The sequence below is a fragment of the Ochotona princeps genome, chromosome 29, assembly GCF_030435755.1.
Source record: "Ochotona princeps isolate mOchPri1 chromosome 29, mOchPri1.hap1, whole genome shotgun sequence".
NCBI lineage: Eukaryota > Metazoa > Chordata > Mammalia > Lagomorpha > Ochotonidae > Ochotona > Ochotona princeps.
In genome coordinates this window covers 18,137,953-18,152,126 of record NC_080860.1, presented here as the reverse complement: position 1 = coordinate 18,152,126, position 14,174 = coordinate 18,137,953, and the positions used below count along the sequence as shown (strand labels likewise).

Genomic DNA, 14,174 nt, shown 5'->3' with positions numbered 1-14,174 from the left:
ATATATATATATATCACATAAAAGATCTCTTAGCAATCTTCACAAGGAAACAGCTTATGTGTCCGCAGACTGTAGCCTCACCATGTGCCAGCTTGCTCAGCCTCACGCATGACCAATGAAAACAGGGACAAGGATCCCACAGGGACAAAGCAAGTAACTCTTGGCCCAAGAGACTTCCTCAATGAAGTTCTTCCAAGCACAGAAGGGAGAAGAAAAAAACAAGTGCAGAAACTTCCAAAGAATGAAAAATAGTGAACATTGCCCAACTTCTCACTGAGAGGAGATACATGTGCCTCAAGCGGTGGTTTAACCCACTGCGCCCCAACATTGAGCTTGTAGATTCAACACAGCGTTCAGCAACAATAACATAGTTTTCTCTTTTTCCTTCCCTTATTTAAAAAAGATATTTATTTTTATTGAAAAGGCAGATAAACAGAGGGAAGGAGAGACAGAGAGCAAAATCTTCCATCTACTGATTTATTCCCCAAGTGGCCAAGGCGGCCGGAACTGAACCGATCTGAAGCCAAAAGCCAGGAGCCTCTTCCAGATCTCCTAAGTGGGTGCAGGGTCCCAAAGCTTTGGGCCGTCCTCGACTGCTTTCCCAGGCCACAGGCAGAGAGCTGGATGGGAAGCGGGGCCACCAGGATTAGAACCGGTGCCCATGTAGGATCCCGGTGCGTGCAATGTGAGGACTTTCACTGCTAGGCCATTGCGCCGGACCCTCTTCCCTCTTTTAAAAAGATTTATTTATTTTTATTGCAAAGGCAGAATTACACAGACAGAAAGATCCTCCATCTGGTGGTTCCCTTTCCAAGTGGCCACAATGGTCAGAGCTGAGCTGAACTGAAGCCAGGAGCCTGGAGTTTCTTCTGGGTCTCTCATGCGGGTGCAGAATCCCAAGGCTTTGGACTGTTCTCAACTGGCTTCCCAGGCTGCAGGCAGGGAAGAAGAGAAAGAGCCAGAACACAAAGTGGCACCATATGGGTGGCTGGCTCTGAAGGCAGAAATTTATTACATTGTGGGACTGATTAAAAAAAAAAATTTTTTTGGTGGAAATTGGCACGCTGGTTCTAAAATTCACAGGGGAATCTCCAAGGGCCACAAGCAACCCAGGCTTCCTCGAGAGGGAAAGAAATATAATGGCAGTCTCACTCGAGTGGAAGGAGGAGGACAAGCACTTGGGCAAGGTGGTGTTGGGGCAAAGAGAAATTAACCACCTGGCCACCGGAGCAGAACGGACTCATCAAGCTGTGACCGCGGGGACGGGACTGTGCGGGGGTAAGGGTGCTGAGTCACCTCAGTGTCCCCGTGAAAAGAGGTGTACCTTGACCCCATCCCGCACCAGGTGTGAAAGTCCATCCCAGAGGGCTTGCAGACCCAGGTCTCAAATACTGGCAGCGAAGCATTTGCTGGAAAACAGGCACACCGTCATGACTTTGGGGCAGGCAAATGTTTCTCAAATCGCACAGGGAAAGTACTAATGCAGGAGCCCCTGTTGCCGGGCTGTTCTTTAAGCTGCTGCCTGAGACCCCCGCATTCCATATCGGCGCTGGTTTGCATCCAGGTTGCCCCACTTCTGATCCAGCTCCTGACTACTGTGTCTGGGAGGATAGCAGAAGATGGTCCGAGTCCCTGGGCTCCTGCACCCATGTGTGAAGACCCATAAAAAGTTCCCGGCTCAAGCCTGGCATGATGACTCAGCAGTTAACACCTCACATTGCAAGCACCGAGATCCCATATGGGCACTGGTTCATGTCCCGGCGGCTCCACTTCCCATCCTGCTCCCTGCTTGTGGGCTGGGAAAGCAGTCGAGGACGGCTTGGGACCCTGCACCCACGTGGGAGACCCAGAGGAAGCTCCTGGCTCCTGGTTTTGGATCGGCTCAGTTCTGGCCATTGTGGCCACTTGGGCAGTGAATCAGCACATGGAAGATCTTCTTCTCTCTTCTTCTTTCTGTAAAATCTGACTTTCTGGTAAAAATAAATAATAAATGATAAAAATAAATAATAAATAATAAATGTTAAAAATAAATATTTATTTATTTGAACAACAGAAAAACTAAGAGAGAGTGTGAAAGGTCTTCCATCTGGTTCGCTCTCCAAAATGGCTGCATTGTCCTGACCTGGGCCAATCCGAAGCCAGGAACCAGGAGCCTCTTCCAGGTCTCCCACGCAGATGCAGGGTCCCAAGGCTTTGGGACATCCTTGACTGCTTTCCCAGGCCACAAGCAGGGAGCTGGATGGGAAGTGGAACTGCCAGGATATGAATCAGTTCCGATATAGGATCCCAGCACATGCAATGCAAGGACTTTAGCCACTAGGCTACTGCACTGGGCCCTCAAACAAATAAATCTTAAACCATGTTTTTTTTTTTTTTTCCCATCTATTGGACAAAAATAAAAAAAAAGTGACAATCTAGTTCTGTGTGGCGATTCACTGAGCACCAATTTGTGACCTAGCAAGGTAGACTTCAGCCCACGTGCGGGGCCAGAGCAAGTGTGATTTGTGGGGGAGATGTAGGGTAAAATAGAAGCAAGTCGTGATAGCCCAGCATTTACACAATAAAATCTCTGTTTTTTTTTTTTTTTACTATTAAAAAATAATTTTATTTCTTTGAAAGGCAGAGAGAGACAGAAAAAAGAGCGCTTCTATGCTCTCATTCTCCAAATGGCCACAATAGCTGGAGCTGGGCTAGTCTGAAGCTAGGAGCCAGGAACTCCATCTGGGTCTCCCACGTGCGTGGTGGGAGCCAAGGACTTGAGCCATCTTCTGCTGCTTTCCCAGGCACATTATTAGGAAGTTGGATCGGGAGTGGAACAGCCAGCTGGGGATGAACAAGCAAGAGAGCCAGTGCATCTGACAAGCCCACAGTGCTGCTGGGCTCGGAGTGTCACCTGGGCTGAGCCTGACCACTGTGGTGACTAAGCTGTAGGCCTGGGGCAGTGGTTATGCTGCCCCTCGGAATGCCCACAATCATGCATCTTGGCTCCACTTCCCATCTAGCTTCCTGCTGATGTGCATCCTGGGAAACAGGCTAAGTCCCGGGGTCCTTGCCACCCACGTGACCAACCAGGACGGAGCTCCAGGTTTCACTCCCTTGGGGGAGTGAACTAGTAGTTGCAAGATCACTTGGTGTGTCTCTTTGCCTTAAAGATGTTAAAAAGGTGGGCTTGGTGCAACAGTTCAATGGCTAAATCCTCCTCCTGTGCGTGCATACTGGAGTCCTATATGGGTACCGGTTTGTGTCCCAAGCTGCTTCAACTCCCGTGTTGCGAGCTGACTAGCTCTATTGCAGAAATGAGTTGGAGGAAGACTCTTAGAAGTCGGGAGTCTCTGTTCAGGGGCTGGTGCCGACCAGTGGACTGCCACATTCCACTCCATGTGGGAGAGGAGCAGCCCCGTCAGCTGTGTTCAGGGGTCCGTAAGCAATGATCATCCAATCAACTAAGAGCTCTGGCACATGATGCCAGTCAGTCAACCAGAATTACATCGGCGCACACTGCAAATGATCCAATGAACGGTAATGCTATGGGAACAGATACCCAGTTTAAGCATCCCGGACTTTATCCAGTCAGTAAGTCACGACCCACCTAGCAGTGAACAGCAGCAGCACCAGGCAAACAGGTCCTTGCAATTCTATTTACAGAAAACAGTTTGGGCCAATCAGCTCATTGCCTGAACTGTAAAAGAAAAGCAAGATCTCATCCTGGTATGAGACTATCTTGTGATACGCCCTCTCACTCCCCTTTCGGGACTTTCAAGAATCCAAGGTCATGGCAAAGATCAGGTTATGGACACGTTCCAGGAGTCCTAGTCTTACTGTCACCATTTTCTATTGTCTGGGCTGTGACACCCATCCAGCCCCCTGCTTGTGGCCTGGGAAAGCAGTCGAGGACGGCCCAAAGCCTTGGGACCCTGCACCCGCATGGAAGAAGCTCCAGGCTCCTGGCTTCGGATTGGCTTAGCTCCAGCCATGTGGCCACTTGGGGAGTGAATCTGCTGATGGAAGATCTTCCCCTCTGTATACCCAACTTTCCAATAAAAATAATTTGTTTAAAGATTTATTTATGTTTATTGCAAAGCCAGATATACAGAGAGGAGGAGAGACACAATAGTCTGAATGACTCACTACACACCAAGGTCACGGTTAGCTACAGGGGCCACCGTTTTTGTATAAGCAAAAGTCCCTCCATGGTGGGGGCAGAAGGGGCAGGCATTGTACTGTAGTGAATTAAGCCATCCCCTGAGACACCTATATCCCACAAGGGCACAGGTTCGAGTCCTGGCTGCTCCACTTTGCATCTAGTTCCGTGCTAATGGATCATAGCAGATAATGGCCCAAGTCTTTGGGGCTTCACACCCACGCGGGAGAACCAATTCATGTTCCTGGTTCCTGGAATGACCGAGCCCTGGCTATCTCTGTGGATGTAAGATTCTCTTTTTTCTCTGAGTTTCAAATAAATGAAACCCATCTTTTTATTGATTTATTTCAGTTTCTCTGCAAACACATCTACCCGGCTGCTTGTACCAGCCCCCTAGTTATTAATCACTGTGGCTGAAGACAAGTGTTTCGAAACAGTTGATGTCATGTCTATTTTTGCCTGTGAAATTGTCCCCAGGCCCCATGCTTCATATCCGCCCACGGCTGTCCACGCACACGCGTTTTCATTACAAGAAGCCTGAGAAATATCCTTCATCTCAAAGTTTCCGATGACTGATTTTGTTTCTTTTACACTAAAAATTTTTGTTTTTTACTGATTTTTATTTATATTAAAGGCAGATCAGATTTATAGAGAGAAGGAGAGACAGAGAGGAAGATCTTCCATTTGCTGATTTACTCCCCAAGTCACAGGTGCAGGGTCCCAAGGCTTTGGGCTGTCCTGGACTGCTTTCCCAGGCCACAAGCAGGGAGCTGGATGGGAAGTGGGGCTGCCGGGATTAGAACCGGCGCCCATATGGGATCCTGCCGACACAGCAAGGTGAGGACTTTAACCACTAGGCTACCATGCCGGCCCCTAGGATTTATTTTTGAAATGCTAAGTGTCAATGAGAGAGAAAGTTTCTATCCGCTGGTTCACTTCCCAAATGGCCACCTAGGCCAGGGCTGAGCTGGGCTGAAGCCAGGATCCTGCAACTCCATCCGGATCTCCCACATAGGGGACAGGTCTCTGCTGCTTCCCCAGGTGCATATGCAGGGAACTGGACCAGAAGCAGAGCAGGTCCTGCTCTGGGAGGCGAGATGTGGCTGTCCCAAGAGGAATGCTAGCCCACTGGTGCACAGTGCCCGCTACCCACTTCCTGTTTCTGCAAGGTGGCTCGGGTGAGTGGGCAGTGGGGACAGTGAGGGATCCTTCCGCAGGCTGTGGACCTAGCAGAGACCCTTGGCTCCCATGGTCACTCTTGCCATAGAAGGGGGTGAGGATGTAGGAGAAAGAGCCTGGAGGGTGTACCTGGTAGGGGTCCTTAGGGGCGAGATCTGGAAGCGGCCTTGGGCATCTGAGCCGTGTGGGCCACCAAGCAAGTTTTTAACCCTGTGACCCTGGGCTGAAGCTCATCTCCTCCAGGTAGTCCCACGGACTTTCCTCAACCCCATGGACTTCACAGCATATACCAGCCCCTCCTGCCATGCACGGGGGTCTCCTAGCAGGTCCCAGCAGAGGCCTGGCTCACAGTGGCACCTGGCTACCCTGCAGCTTGCATGAGGAACCAAACTGATTGTGTGTGCACATAGCAGTTCCCTGCTATGCCCTTCCCTGAGCCAGCCACTTGCTTGCACAGGGAGGCCCTGGGGGTCAGGAGGTAGGGGGCATCATAGGAGGTAGGGTGTGGGAGTCTGAGGCCTCACAGGCAGCCAAGGAACCTGTGTGTCCCCACTTCATGCGACCCTGGCTCCTGGAGCAGATGCCCGCTCTGCCCTTCTCCCGCCTCGCCTGGCAGTGCTGTCTCCTGGTATCACCTGCTGGCACTGCGGGGGGAGGGGGACAGGCCGTGTGGCTCTTCGTTTTTGTCACTTCCGCCTCACTGCTCTCTCGTTGTGGGCCAAACTCTGGGGGTGCCGCCCTGTGGAAGGGATGCTCCCCTTCTCCCCTCATTTGGTGGCCTCTGGGGACCTTGTGTCTCAGCCCAGGGTCATAGCCTCAGTCAGGTGGCGGGGCTTCCCAGTCCGGCTTGCCCCTGGCACCAGGAACATGTGCTGGCTGGGGCCAGGGCACCCCATCTCCAGCCAGGGAGGGGAGGCTGCAGAGGGGGTGGGGATTGGAGGTGAGTGCCCTAGGGCCATCCTGACAGGAGGCACAGACCTAGCGGTGGTGGTGGAGGGGCGGCCTGAGATGCCGTACCCAGGATGAAGTCCCGGGGACATAACCCCAAGGGTACCCCCCAAGTCCTGCCATCACAAGTACACTTCTCTTTCTCTGAACCTTCACTCAGGCCATTCCTCTCCCTTCCAGTCCATCTGAGATGAGAATACAGCCTGTCCTTGGACCTCAGGGGGCAGCCGGGAGGTCTGGGTGCTAGACGGAGCTGTCAAGTCATCCTTTCCCACTGCACCCCCTCCATGCCATGCCTACCCAGACCAGGTAGCTGACCTCTGTCTCACTGAAAGGGGCTGACATGGCCTGGCTGGGCACAGGGATAGCCAAGGGACCCTGGGGAACGGGGCAGGCCAACCTTCGCCTTAGCTCATCTGCACAGAGGAAAAGTACCTTTCCTGGTGGCCAAGAGGCCAGTCCTTATTAGCTCCACCTTGCCTGGAGCTGTTATGGGAGGGTGGGGTGAGCAGACAGGAAGCACCAGCCCTGGGCCCTTCCTGGCCCACACCCCACTCTTATCTCATGCACACCCTGGAGTACACACTCGCCTCCCTCAGGAAACCCTCCAGATGGGACCTTCCTCCCTGGCATCTAGCTAGCCTGTGGCTTATTTACCAAGGGCAAGGCTGGTCAGGTGGGAGGCCGGCATTCCTGTCTGGGACTGAGGGATGGGGTGTGACTGCAGGATCCCCCCACCCCTGCTCTCCCCTTCCCCCAGGTGAGAGGTAGCAATCTCAGCTGGGACGCTGGAACCCAAGGGCCCGCCCGCTGTTCCTGCCCTCTGCTGCCCCCGCGTGTCCACCCTTGGCACTGCAGGCACACCTGCTATCAAGTGTCCTCCATCCGTGGTCAGCCTTGAGTACCCACCTCCTTCCGAGGGCTCAGGGGGCAAACCTCACGCCCTGGGCCCCTTCCCACGTCCCAAACACCCAGTGCGGCAACCACCCGCCACACCACCCCATGCCTGGCTAAGCCCTCTGCTGTGCCAGGAGTCGCCGCTGTTCACGACCACACTTTTTTGAGGCAGGAGGGATTATACTTCTTATTAAAGTTCTTTTAGTTTTATTGAAAGGAACTCTATCACAGTCTCCAGCCAGCAAAAATGGCAGGGCGCCAAGACCTCGAGCCATCCTCAGCCAGTCGGCCCAGGCGCCTTAGCAGGGACTTAGGGACTCCAATCAGTGTTGCAATAGGAGCTGCCGGCATCGCCCCTTTGGCGGAGGGTGGGAGTAGAGTTCTGCCCCCCCCCCCGCCACCCCGCTCAGCTTAGGGTGGAGGGGAGGGCAATGGGGGAGGGGGTGGGCTGTAGATCCAGTATATCAGGGCCACAGGGAGTGAATGAGATCGCAGCCCGCAGCCCGGGGCGGGTCAAAGTCACTGAATTCCTGGCTATGAGGTCCTAGGGTGAACCATGGGAAGGGAGGGGTGGAGGTGGGAAGGGATGGCGGGGCAGGCACGGGTGGGGGTGGGAAGGGATGGTGGGGCAGGCACGGGTGGGGGTAGGGTGGGTCTGACTCAGCCTGAAGCCTGGAGTCTGAAATGAGAGTGGGGTTGGGGTTTGGGGGAGGCAGTGTCCTCAGTCCCCAAGTCCTGGGTGCCCAGGCTTTCTCCTGGGAGGCCTCCTTCTTCCTCCTCCTCCTCCTCTTCCTCATGGCTGCGAAGACCACATTTTCCTACAAAGCAGGGAAGAATTGGAGCAGGTGCAGAGGATGACAGGGACCCCCACCTTCCCTCCTCCTCCCTTCCACCTTAACCCAAGGGTCCGCTTGGGGTCTCACATGCCGCCCTTCCTATGTCGTAGCAGCAGATAGACCAGGATCACCACGGCCACGACGCCCAGGCTTCCGAAGACGACACTTAGTAGCACGGTGTTGCTCCGCCCTTGGGAGAGGATGGCAGAGTGGGCCAGGGCAGGGGGCAGGGGTTGAGGGGAAATGGGGCAGGGGCAGTATGCACGTGGGCGGCGTTCTCACCTGTCTGCCTGCATTCAGGTGTGGGCGCGGACCAGGTGCCATCAGCCTGGCAGGTGCTGCTCTGCGCCCCGGCGAGGCTGAAGCCGTTGTTGCAGCTGAAGTGGACAGTTGAGCCCAGCGTGTACCTCATGCCCTCCTTGCTCCCGTTGGCAGGAGGGGCCAGCCAGCCGCAGGTGACCACTGAAACAGGGACAAGGACGAGGGGGCAGACGACAGGTCAGAGCTGGTCATCCCCTGCCGGACATGCACAGTCCTGCCCCTCCCCTCCCCACAGCTCACCAGGCTGCAGGCTTTGCACCAGGGACCAATGCTGCTGGTGGGCAGTCCGCGTGGCGTTGCCCACGTTCAGGCTTCCGGTGGCCAGCACGTCGAAGCGGCAGAACTGGTCGTCACCGCACAGCCTGGCCACCTCTTCCTCCTGGCCAGGGCTGAGGGTGGTCTCGCCAGGGAAGAGGGGTCGGAAGTCAGGGTCGTGCTTGGGGCGCACCAGGAAGTTCTGCACCAGGAACTGGGAGTCGTAGGTGAGCAGAGAGGACGTGTTGTCCACGGCCCCTGCAGGGGGAGGCGAGGTCAGGGTGGGGAGCATGGAGGAGGGGTGATCTCTCCTGGGACAGCAGAGTCACCCCACCCGACCCCACCACCGCATGAATCCTGCACTGGGCTCACTCACAGTCGGCGCCAAACTGCAGCAGTTGCTCGGCGCTGGCGCTTGGGGGCAGCACCTGCCCACTGCGCAGGGTGAAGTCGTCGCTGGGGTCTCCGTTGAGTGTCCCCAGGAGGCCGTGGGTGTGATTCAGGAAGGACTCGGGCAGCAGTACTGACACGCTCAGGAAGGGGCCCTGCACGGCCACCTCCAGGCCGGCCCCCGAAGCCAGCATGATGGACACCTTGTTACTGGCAGCCACCGAGAGGAACATGCCTGGAGCAGGAGGCCAGTGGGCAGGGGGATGGAACACGTGAAGACCGGCCCTTCTAAAGGCGACACCTTGTCCCTCCCCCCTCCCGACCACAGCCTGATGATGAGCCTGAGGGGTGCCCAGCCCCTGGACTAACTATACACGGCAGTCAGTCACCTGCCCCTGCCATGTCCCATGCTTCTGTACCCCTAGACGCCGCCCATCTCCCCCTGGGCATCCAACTTGTGATCTCAGAGCTGCTGGGACTTGAAGGGGTCCTTGGCTGAGTGGGTCCCAGGCGTCTGCCCCCATGGCATAATGCAAGTGCACACTTGGGTTAAGATGAACCTTAGGCCATGGTGGATGGCATGAAGACCTCCAATAGGCTTGCCTCTCCCCCTAGTCCCATGAGCCCGGAGCAGACTCCTGGGTTGTGGGTCTCAGCCCCTCGGATGCCACCTCGCTGGCTGGTCACTGCAGGCCCCCCGGCCCTCTGATTGCAGCCCACTGGCCTGGCCCGGCCGCTCACCCTTTAGGTCCATCCAGTTCTGTTCAGCAAAGCTCAGCACCTCCTGGTTGAGCAGCACTTGCAGGACCCCAGTGCCCTCGGCCAGGCGCACCTCCACCACATCTGAGTCGTGCTCCTGGACGGCCACCGAAGTCAGCCCGGTGGCCCGAGCCGTTGTGCCTGGGGAAGTGACAGGTGTCGAGTAGGTGAGTGTGTGTGTGCCTGTGAAATCCTCTTGCTTCCAGCCCTGTTTGACCCTGAGATGTCTAATCACCAGAGCCTCCTCCATCAGATAATAGATCCCAGACTCACCGTTGGATGTGGTCCCTGGCTGGGCCCGGGCCTGCACCCTCAGGTCGGTCGGTGATGCTTGGATCAGCATGTACTCGCCACGCCCATTAAAGGTGAAGCTGGTGCCGTCGAAGGTGACAAAGTGCGGGTCGCCAAAGGCGGAGGCTGGGGATGATGACAATGGCAGAGAAGGGGAGAGGTTAGCAGGGGTTGCTTATTTCGGGCACCGCTTCCGCTTGGTCCTGCTCCTCTAACCCAGGCAGGCAGCAGCACCCACCCACACGTGGGGGTCTGTAGGTGTGGCAGTCGCTGGATGGTCGCCGCTGCATGTAGCGGTGGCACTCTGGCGCCCAGAGGCAGCAGTAGTAGAAGGTGATCACGTCATAGGACCAGTGTGACATGCCAGGTATGCGCGGTGGCTGGCGGTAGGGGGGTGCACCCCAGTCGTGGCCACGGTCTGGGGTGCTGCCGCTGGTCGAATCTGCCGTCAGGAGCTGCGTGCCGTCCGCTATGTAGCAACATTGCTGGCCCGAGCCGTAGCGGGTGCTTGTGGGTCAGACAAGTCAGGGTCACATCAGGAATGACCCACTGCTCCCCAACCCTGGGGTCCTGGTGTTCTTGGGTGGGTAGGGGGCTCACCTGGGCTGCACGGAGCGCACACAGTGCACAGCGCCTGGGTGGTACGTGCATACACTACCATGCTCGATGTCACAGCCGTAGTCTGTCTGTAAGGTCACCCACAGGCCTTGGGGTCTGCTAGCTCTGCAGGGGCGGGGGCGGGTGGTCCTGCCCTGCTCTCCCTCCTGTTCCCAACCCCAGCAGGGCCCTGGTGAGGAAGCAGTGGGGGCTTACGTGGAAGCGGCCCGTGTCGGCCCGCGCCTGGGCCAGGGTACACGGGCAGTCGGGCAGCTCCTGCAAGAAGTTGGGCATTTCGTCGTCCACCCGCTCCCAGGCCAGGCACTCCTGGCGGGCCCATCCCACTGGGTCCCTCCGGAAGTCGTCATCCAGGTGCCAGGCCAGCGCGTGGTCGTTGGTCCAGATGGCCTGCACGTTCCTGCAGCACAGGAGAGCAATGGAGCTGCCAGCTGTGGGCGGAGCCACAGCATGCACCACCCCCAGCCGGCCACCCTGGCTCACTTCTGCCCCTCAGCGTTTTGGCTGGAGGTGATCCTCAGCGCTCCAATCCTCCATCGCTGGTATGCGGGAAGTGCAGGCGTCGGGGTGAAGGTGAAGGAGCCCGAGTTGGCAACACTGGTAGCCAGTGGGTATAGGTAGGACCACTCTGCAGTCCAGTTGTCGGAATAGGGAGTCCCTGAGAGTGCAAGAAGCTTCCATCAGCCTCCAGAGGCCAGGACAGGGCCAATGTGACAGATGATGGGACATGCGGGGTGAGGGACAGACCAAGGGCGTGCCCTGGCTGGTCCGGCAGGGACCTGCTTGGAGCTGGATTGAGTGTTCTGGGAGCTGTTCCCTTCCATTGCCTGTACTTGTTGATTCCCCTGAGCCTTGATCCCACCGGGATTGTTTCCCTGCTAACCTCCCCTGGAGGGAGCCTCCCATGTGGACACCCGCTCCCATCTCCACATTGCCCCGTTCTCTCCGGATGGCTCCTGGAACAGAGGCCTTACCCGTCTCATCGTAGCCCCAGAGTTCGATGCGAACGTACGGCGTGGACAGCACCGTGCTGTTCCAGGTCAGGCTGAGATTGCCCGTGGTACCCGCGGTGCCATAGTACTGCCAGCGCGTCTCGTTGACCAGTTGGCCCTTCTCCGAATCTGACACTTTGTTTTGGTGCACTACAGGGTGCAGAGTAGGGTGGGGGTGTGAAGGAGGGCTTGGCCAACACCTGGGGTGTGTGGGTTGCCCCTGGAATAAAGCGTCACAGCAGCTAAGGGACCAAGCCCCCCAAGAACAGTCCTTGGAGGAGGATGCCCAAGCTGAGACTCTAGTCTGGGTGCCATTGGTTGCAGCTAAGGGACTGGTTCAGCCAGAGCAGGTGGGCGGGCCCAGTCTCGGTGTGCATAGATTATGTACCAGGGGAAGTCCCCATGAGCTTACAATATGGGTGCAGGGCCCGGTACAGAGTGGAGTGGGAGGGAGAGGGCTCACCGGACAGCCAAGTGCCCGACCGGGGGAAGGAGACGCCACCATCCAGGGAGATGTTGAAGGGGATATGTCCGCTCTCATACAGCAGGGGTGACACACAGTGCACCTGTCCAGATGAGTCCACGTGGCCCAAGGTATCGATGCTGTCTTTGAACCTGAGATAGGGACCCAAGAGGCACAGGTGGCTCCCTGGGATGGGGAATCCATCCAGCAAGCTCTCCCTGTGGCCTCCTGCTTGCCAGGAACCTGCCCCATGCACCCTCAGCCACACCAGCTGGCATGGGACCCTCTGGGCAGGGATTGGGGTATATGTGTGTATGGATGGCCAGCGGGAGGACCCTTTTTGCTTCCCACCTGCAGATCACGCCATCTGCAGGGCCAGGCCACGTGAGATGCTGCACCACGAAGTCCTTGCCGCCCATCAAGGAGCCCGAGTATGGGGAAATCTTCAGACAGAAGTCCTGGAAGTCGGCACAGCAGGTGTCCAGGCCGGAGCAGGTTGGGTGGCAGGAGCAGGATCCATTCTGGTCCCCACAGCGTAGGGAGCAGCTGTTCTGGGCTAGTGGGAGAGGTGGAGGGGAATACCACCCCAATACACACACACACAAAGGGGAATGGGAACGCTGGTTGGAAATTGCACTGGCCACCACTGCATATGGGGGAAGAGCGGAGGGGTGTCTGAGATCTTGACATAGGTTTGGGCACAAATGTGGACCCCCTGAGGCATTCTGCAGCATTCTTTGCCTGGGGATGGGATGTTACGAATCCCATGTGAACCCCGTGGAGGTGAACTTGACCCTCCCCATCCCCATGGCTGAACCCTCTCCCACAAAGACAGCCTCACCTTGGTGTGCAAGGGGGGCCCACGAGGTGGTGCGCATGCATGCCTGGCTCTCTGAAGGGGCTATGTATTTCCCCCAACCCGCCCTGCCCCCAGCCCCAGTCTTGCCAGGGGAAGCCGGTCCAGGTCCTGGCTTGGCCAAGTGCATGGCTCAGCACTCAGGAGCATCAATAAATATTTATTGGTTTCAGGATGTGACAGCTCAGGGAGGTGCTTGGAAGTGTGGTGGCAGGGACAGGGACGGGAGTGAGGGACACTGGCCCGGGGGCGAGGATGAGGAAGAGAAGAGGGCTTAAGGGTTGGTTACACACAGCCGAGAAAGGGCTAGGGGCCTAGGGGGCTGGGACCACCCTCTGCAATCTCGACCCTCCCTCAGACTTTCCCAGGGTCTGCTCCACTCCCCTGCAGATGGACAGCTCAGCGTGGGGTTCCCCTTGTAACATCACATCCTGTACTGGGGCTCGAGGGACCTGCCTTCATCAGCTCCATCTCTCTCTCCCTCCCGGCACCCCTTCCCATTCTCCCTCCCTCTCCCTCCTCAAGCTCTCCCACAGCAGCAGCCCAGCCTAGACAGAATTCTCCTCCTGGCCAGAAGCACCGTGGACCCTCAGGAAACTTCTTTCTCTCACCTCTCACCCCAACCCCTAGCTTGCTCAACAGATGGACAGAGGATGGTGTCAGCCCCTTGAATGCAGCTGCAAAGCTGGCAGACAGCGGTAGGCAGGGTGTACAGGAGAGGGCTTACCTGCTACCGGCCTGGGGCCTGGGCCGGGGGTCAACGCCAGGAGCAGCAGTAGCCGCAGAGTCCAGGGCAGGAGAGCCGGCTTCATGGCCTGGCCCGCGGTCGCAGCTGCAGCGGCTTGGACGGGCGGCGGGACGAGCTCGGGTCTTTGCCAGCCTCGCCCCGCCCCGCGCTCGGCGGCCCCGCCCCGCCCCGCCCCTCGCCGGGTTCCCTCTCAAAGTCCGCAGGTGCCGCAGGAGTGAACCTGCTGGAGTCCAACCTGCCCCGTTAGCACATTCCTGGCCCACCAGCTGGGAGCACAGGGAGTGGACGTGGGGGTGGGGAGGGATGGATGGGCCCTGGAGGGAGAGGCCAGGGGAACTGCGTGTCTGGCGTGTGATAAGCGGGATGTCCAGAGGCGATCGTTTTGACATTGGGTTCTGACTTGACCCACCCCCAGGGCTCTTCGTGGGGTGAGGTGTGGCAGGGCAGGGCAGGGCTGGTGCGGTGGGCTGCCCTCGCCTGTAG

The 14,174-nt window shown here is 57.3% G+C and overlaps 1 protein-coding gene across 1 annotated transcript; it reads right to left on the bottom strand.

Annotated features, from left to right (window-relative positions):
* Positions 1-7,834: 7,834 nt before the first annotated feature.
* On the bottom strand, positions 7,835-13,825 carry SUSD2 (sushi domain containing 2). The gene is made up of 15 exons (XM_058656494.1): positions 13,671-13,825; positions 12,439-12,643; positions 12,088-12,239; positions 11,607-11,774; positions 11,116-11,290; positions 10,831-11,032; positions 10,618-10,703; positions 10,256-10,524; positions 10,000-10,143; positions 9,709-9,867; positions 8,954-9,202; positions 8,563-8,835; positions 8,284-8,463; positions 8,089-8,191; positions 7,835-7,983 (listed from the first exon to the last, which is right to left on the bottom strand). Exons 1-15 carry the CDS (start codon positions 13,753-13,755, stop codon positions 7,959-7,961), a joined length of 2,475 nt encoding a protein of 824 aa, XP_058512477.1. The 5' UTR covers positions 13,756-13,825; the 3' UTR covers positions 7,835-7,958.
* Between the last annotated feature and the right edge of the window lie 349 nt (positions 13,826-14,174).

Coding starts and splice junctions, on each gene's coding strand:
- SUSD2 (XM_058656494.1), bottom strand. CDS start 13,755: ATGAAGCCGGCTCTCCTGCCCTGGACTCTGCGGCTACTGCTGCTCCTG. Junction 10,525..10,617: donor GTGCGCTCCGTGCAGCCCAG/GTGAGCCCCCTA, acceptor CTGACCCACAAG/CACCCGCTACGGCTCGGGCC. Junction 8,836..8,953: donor GCTGCAGTTTGGCGCCGACT/GTGAGTGAGCCC, acceptor CTCCCCCTGCAG/GGGCCGTGGACAACACGTCC.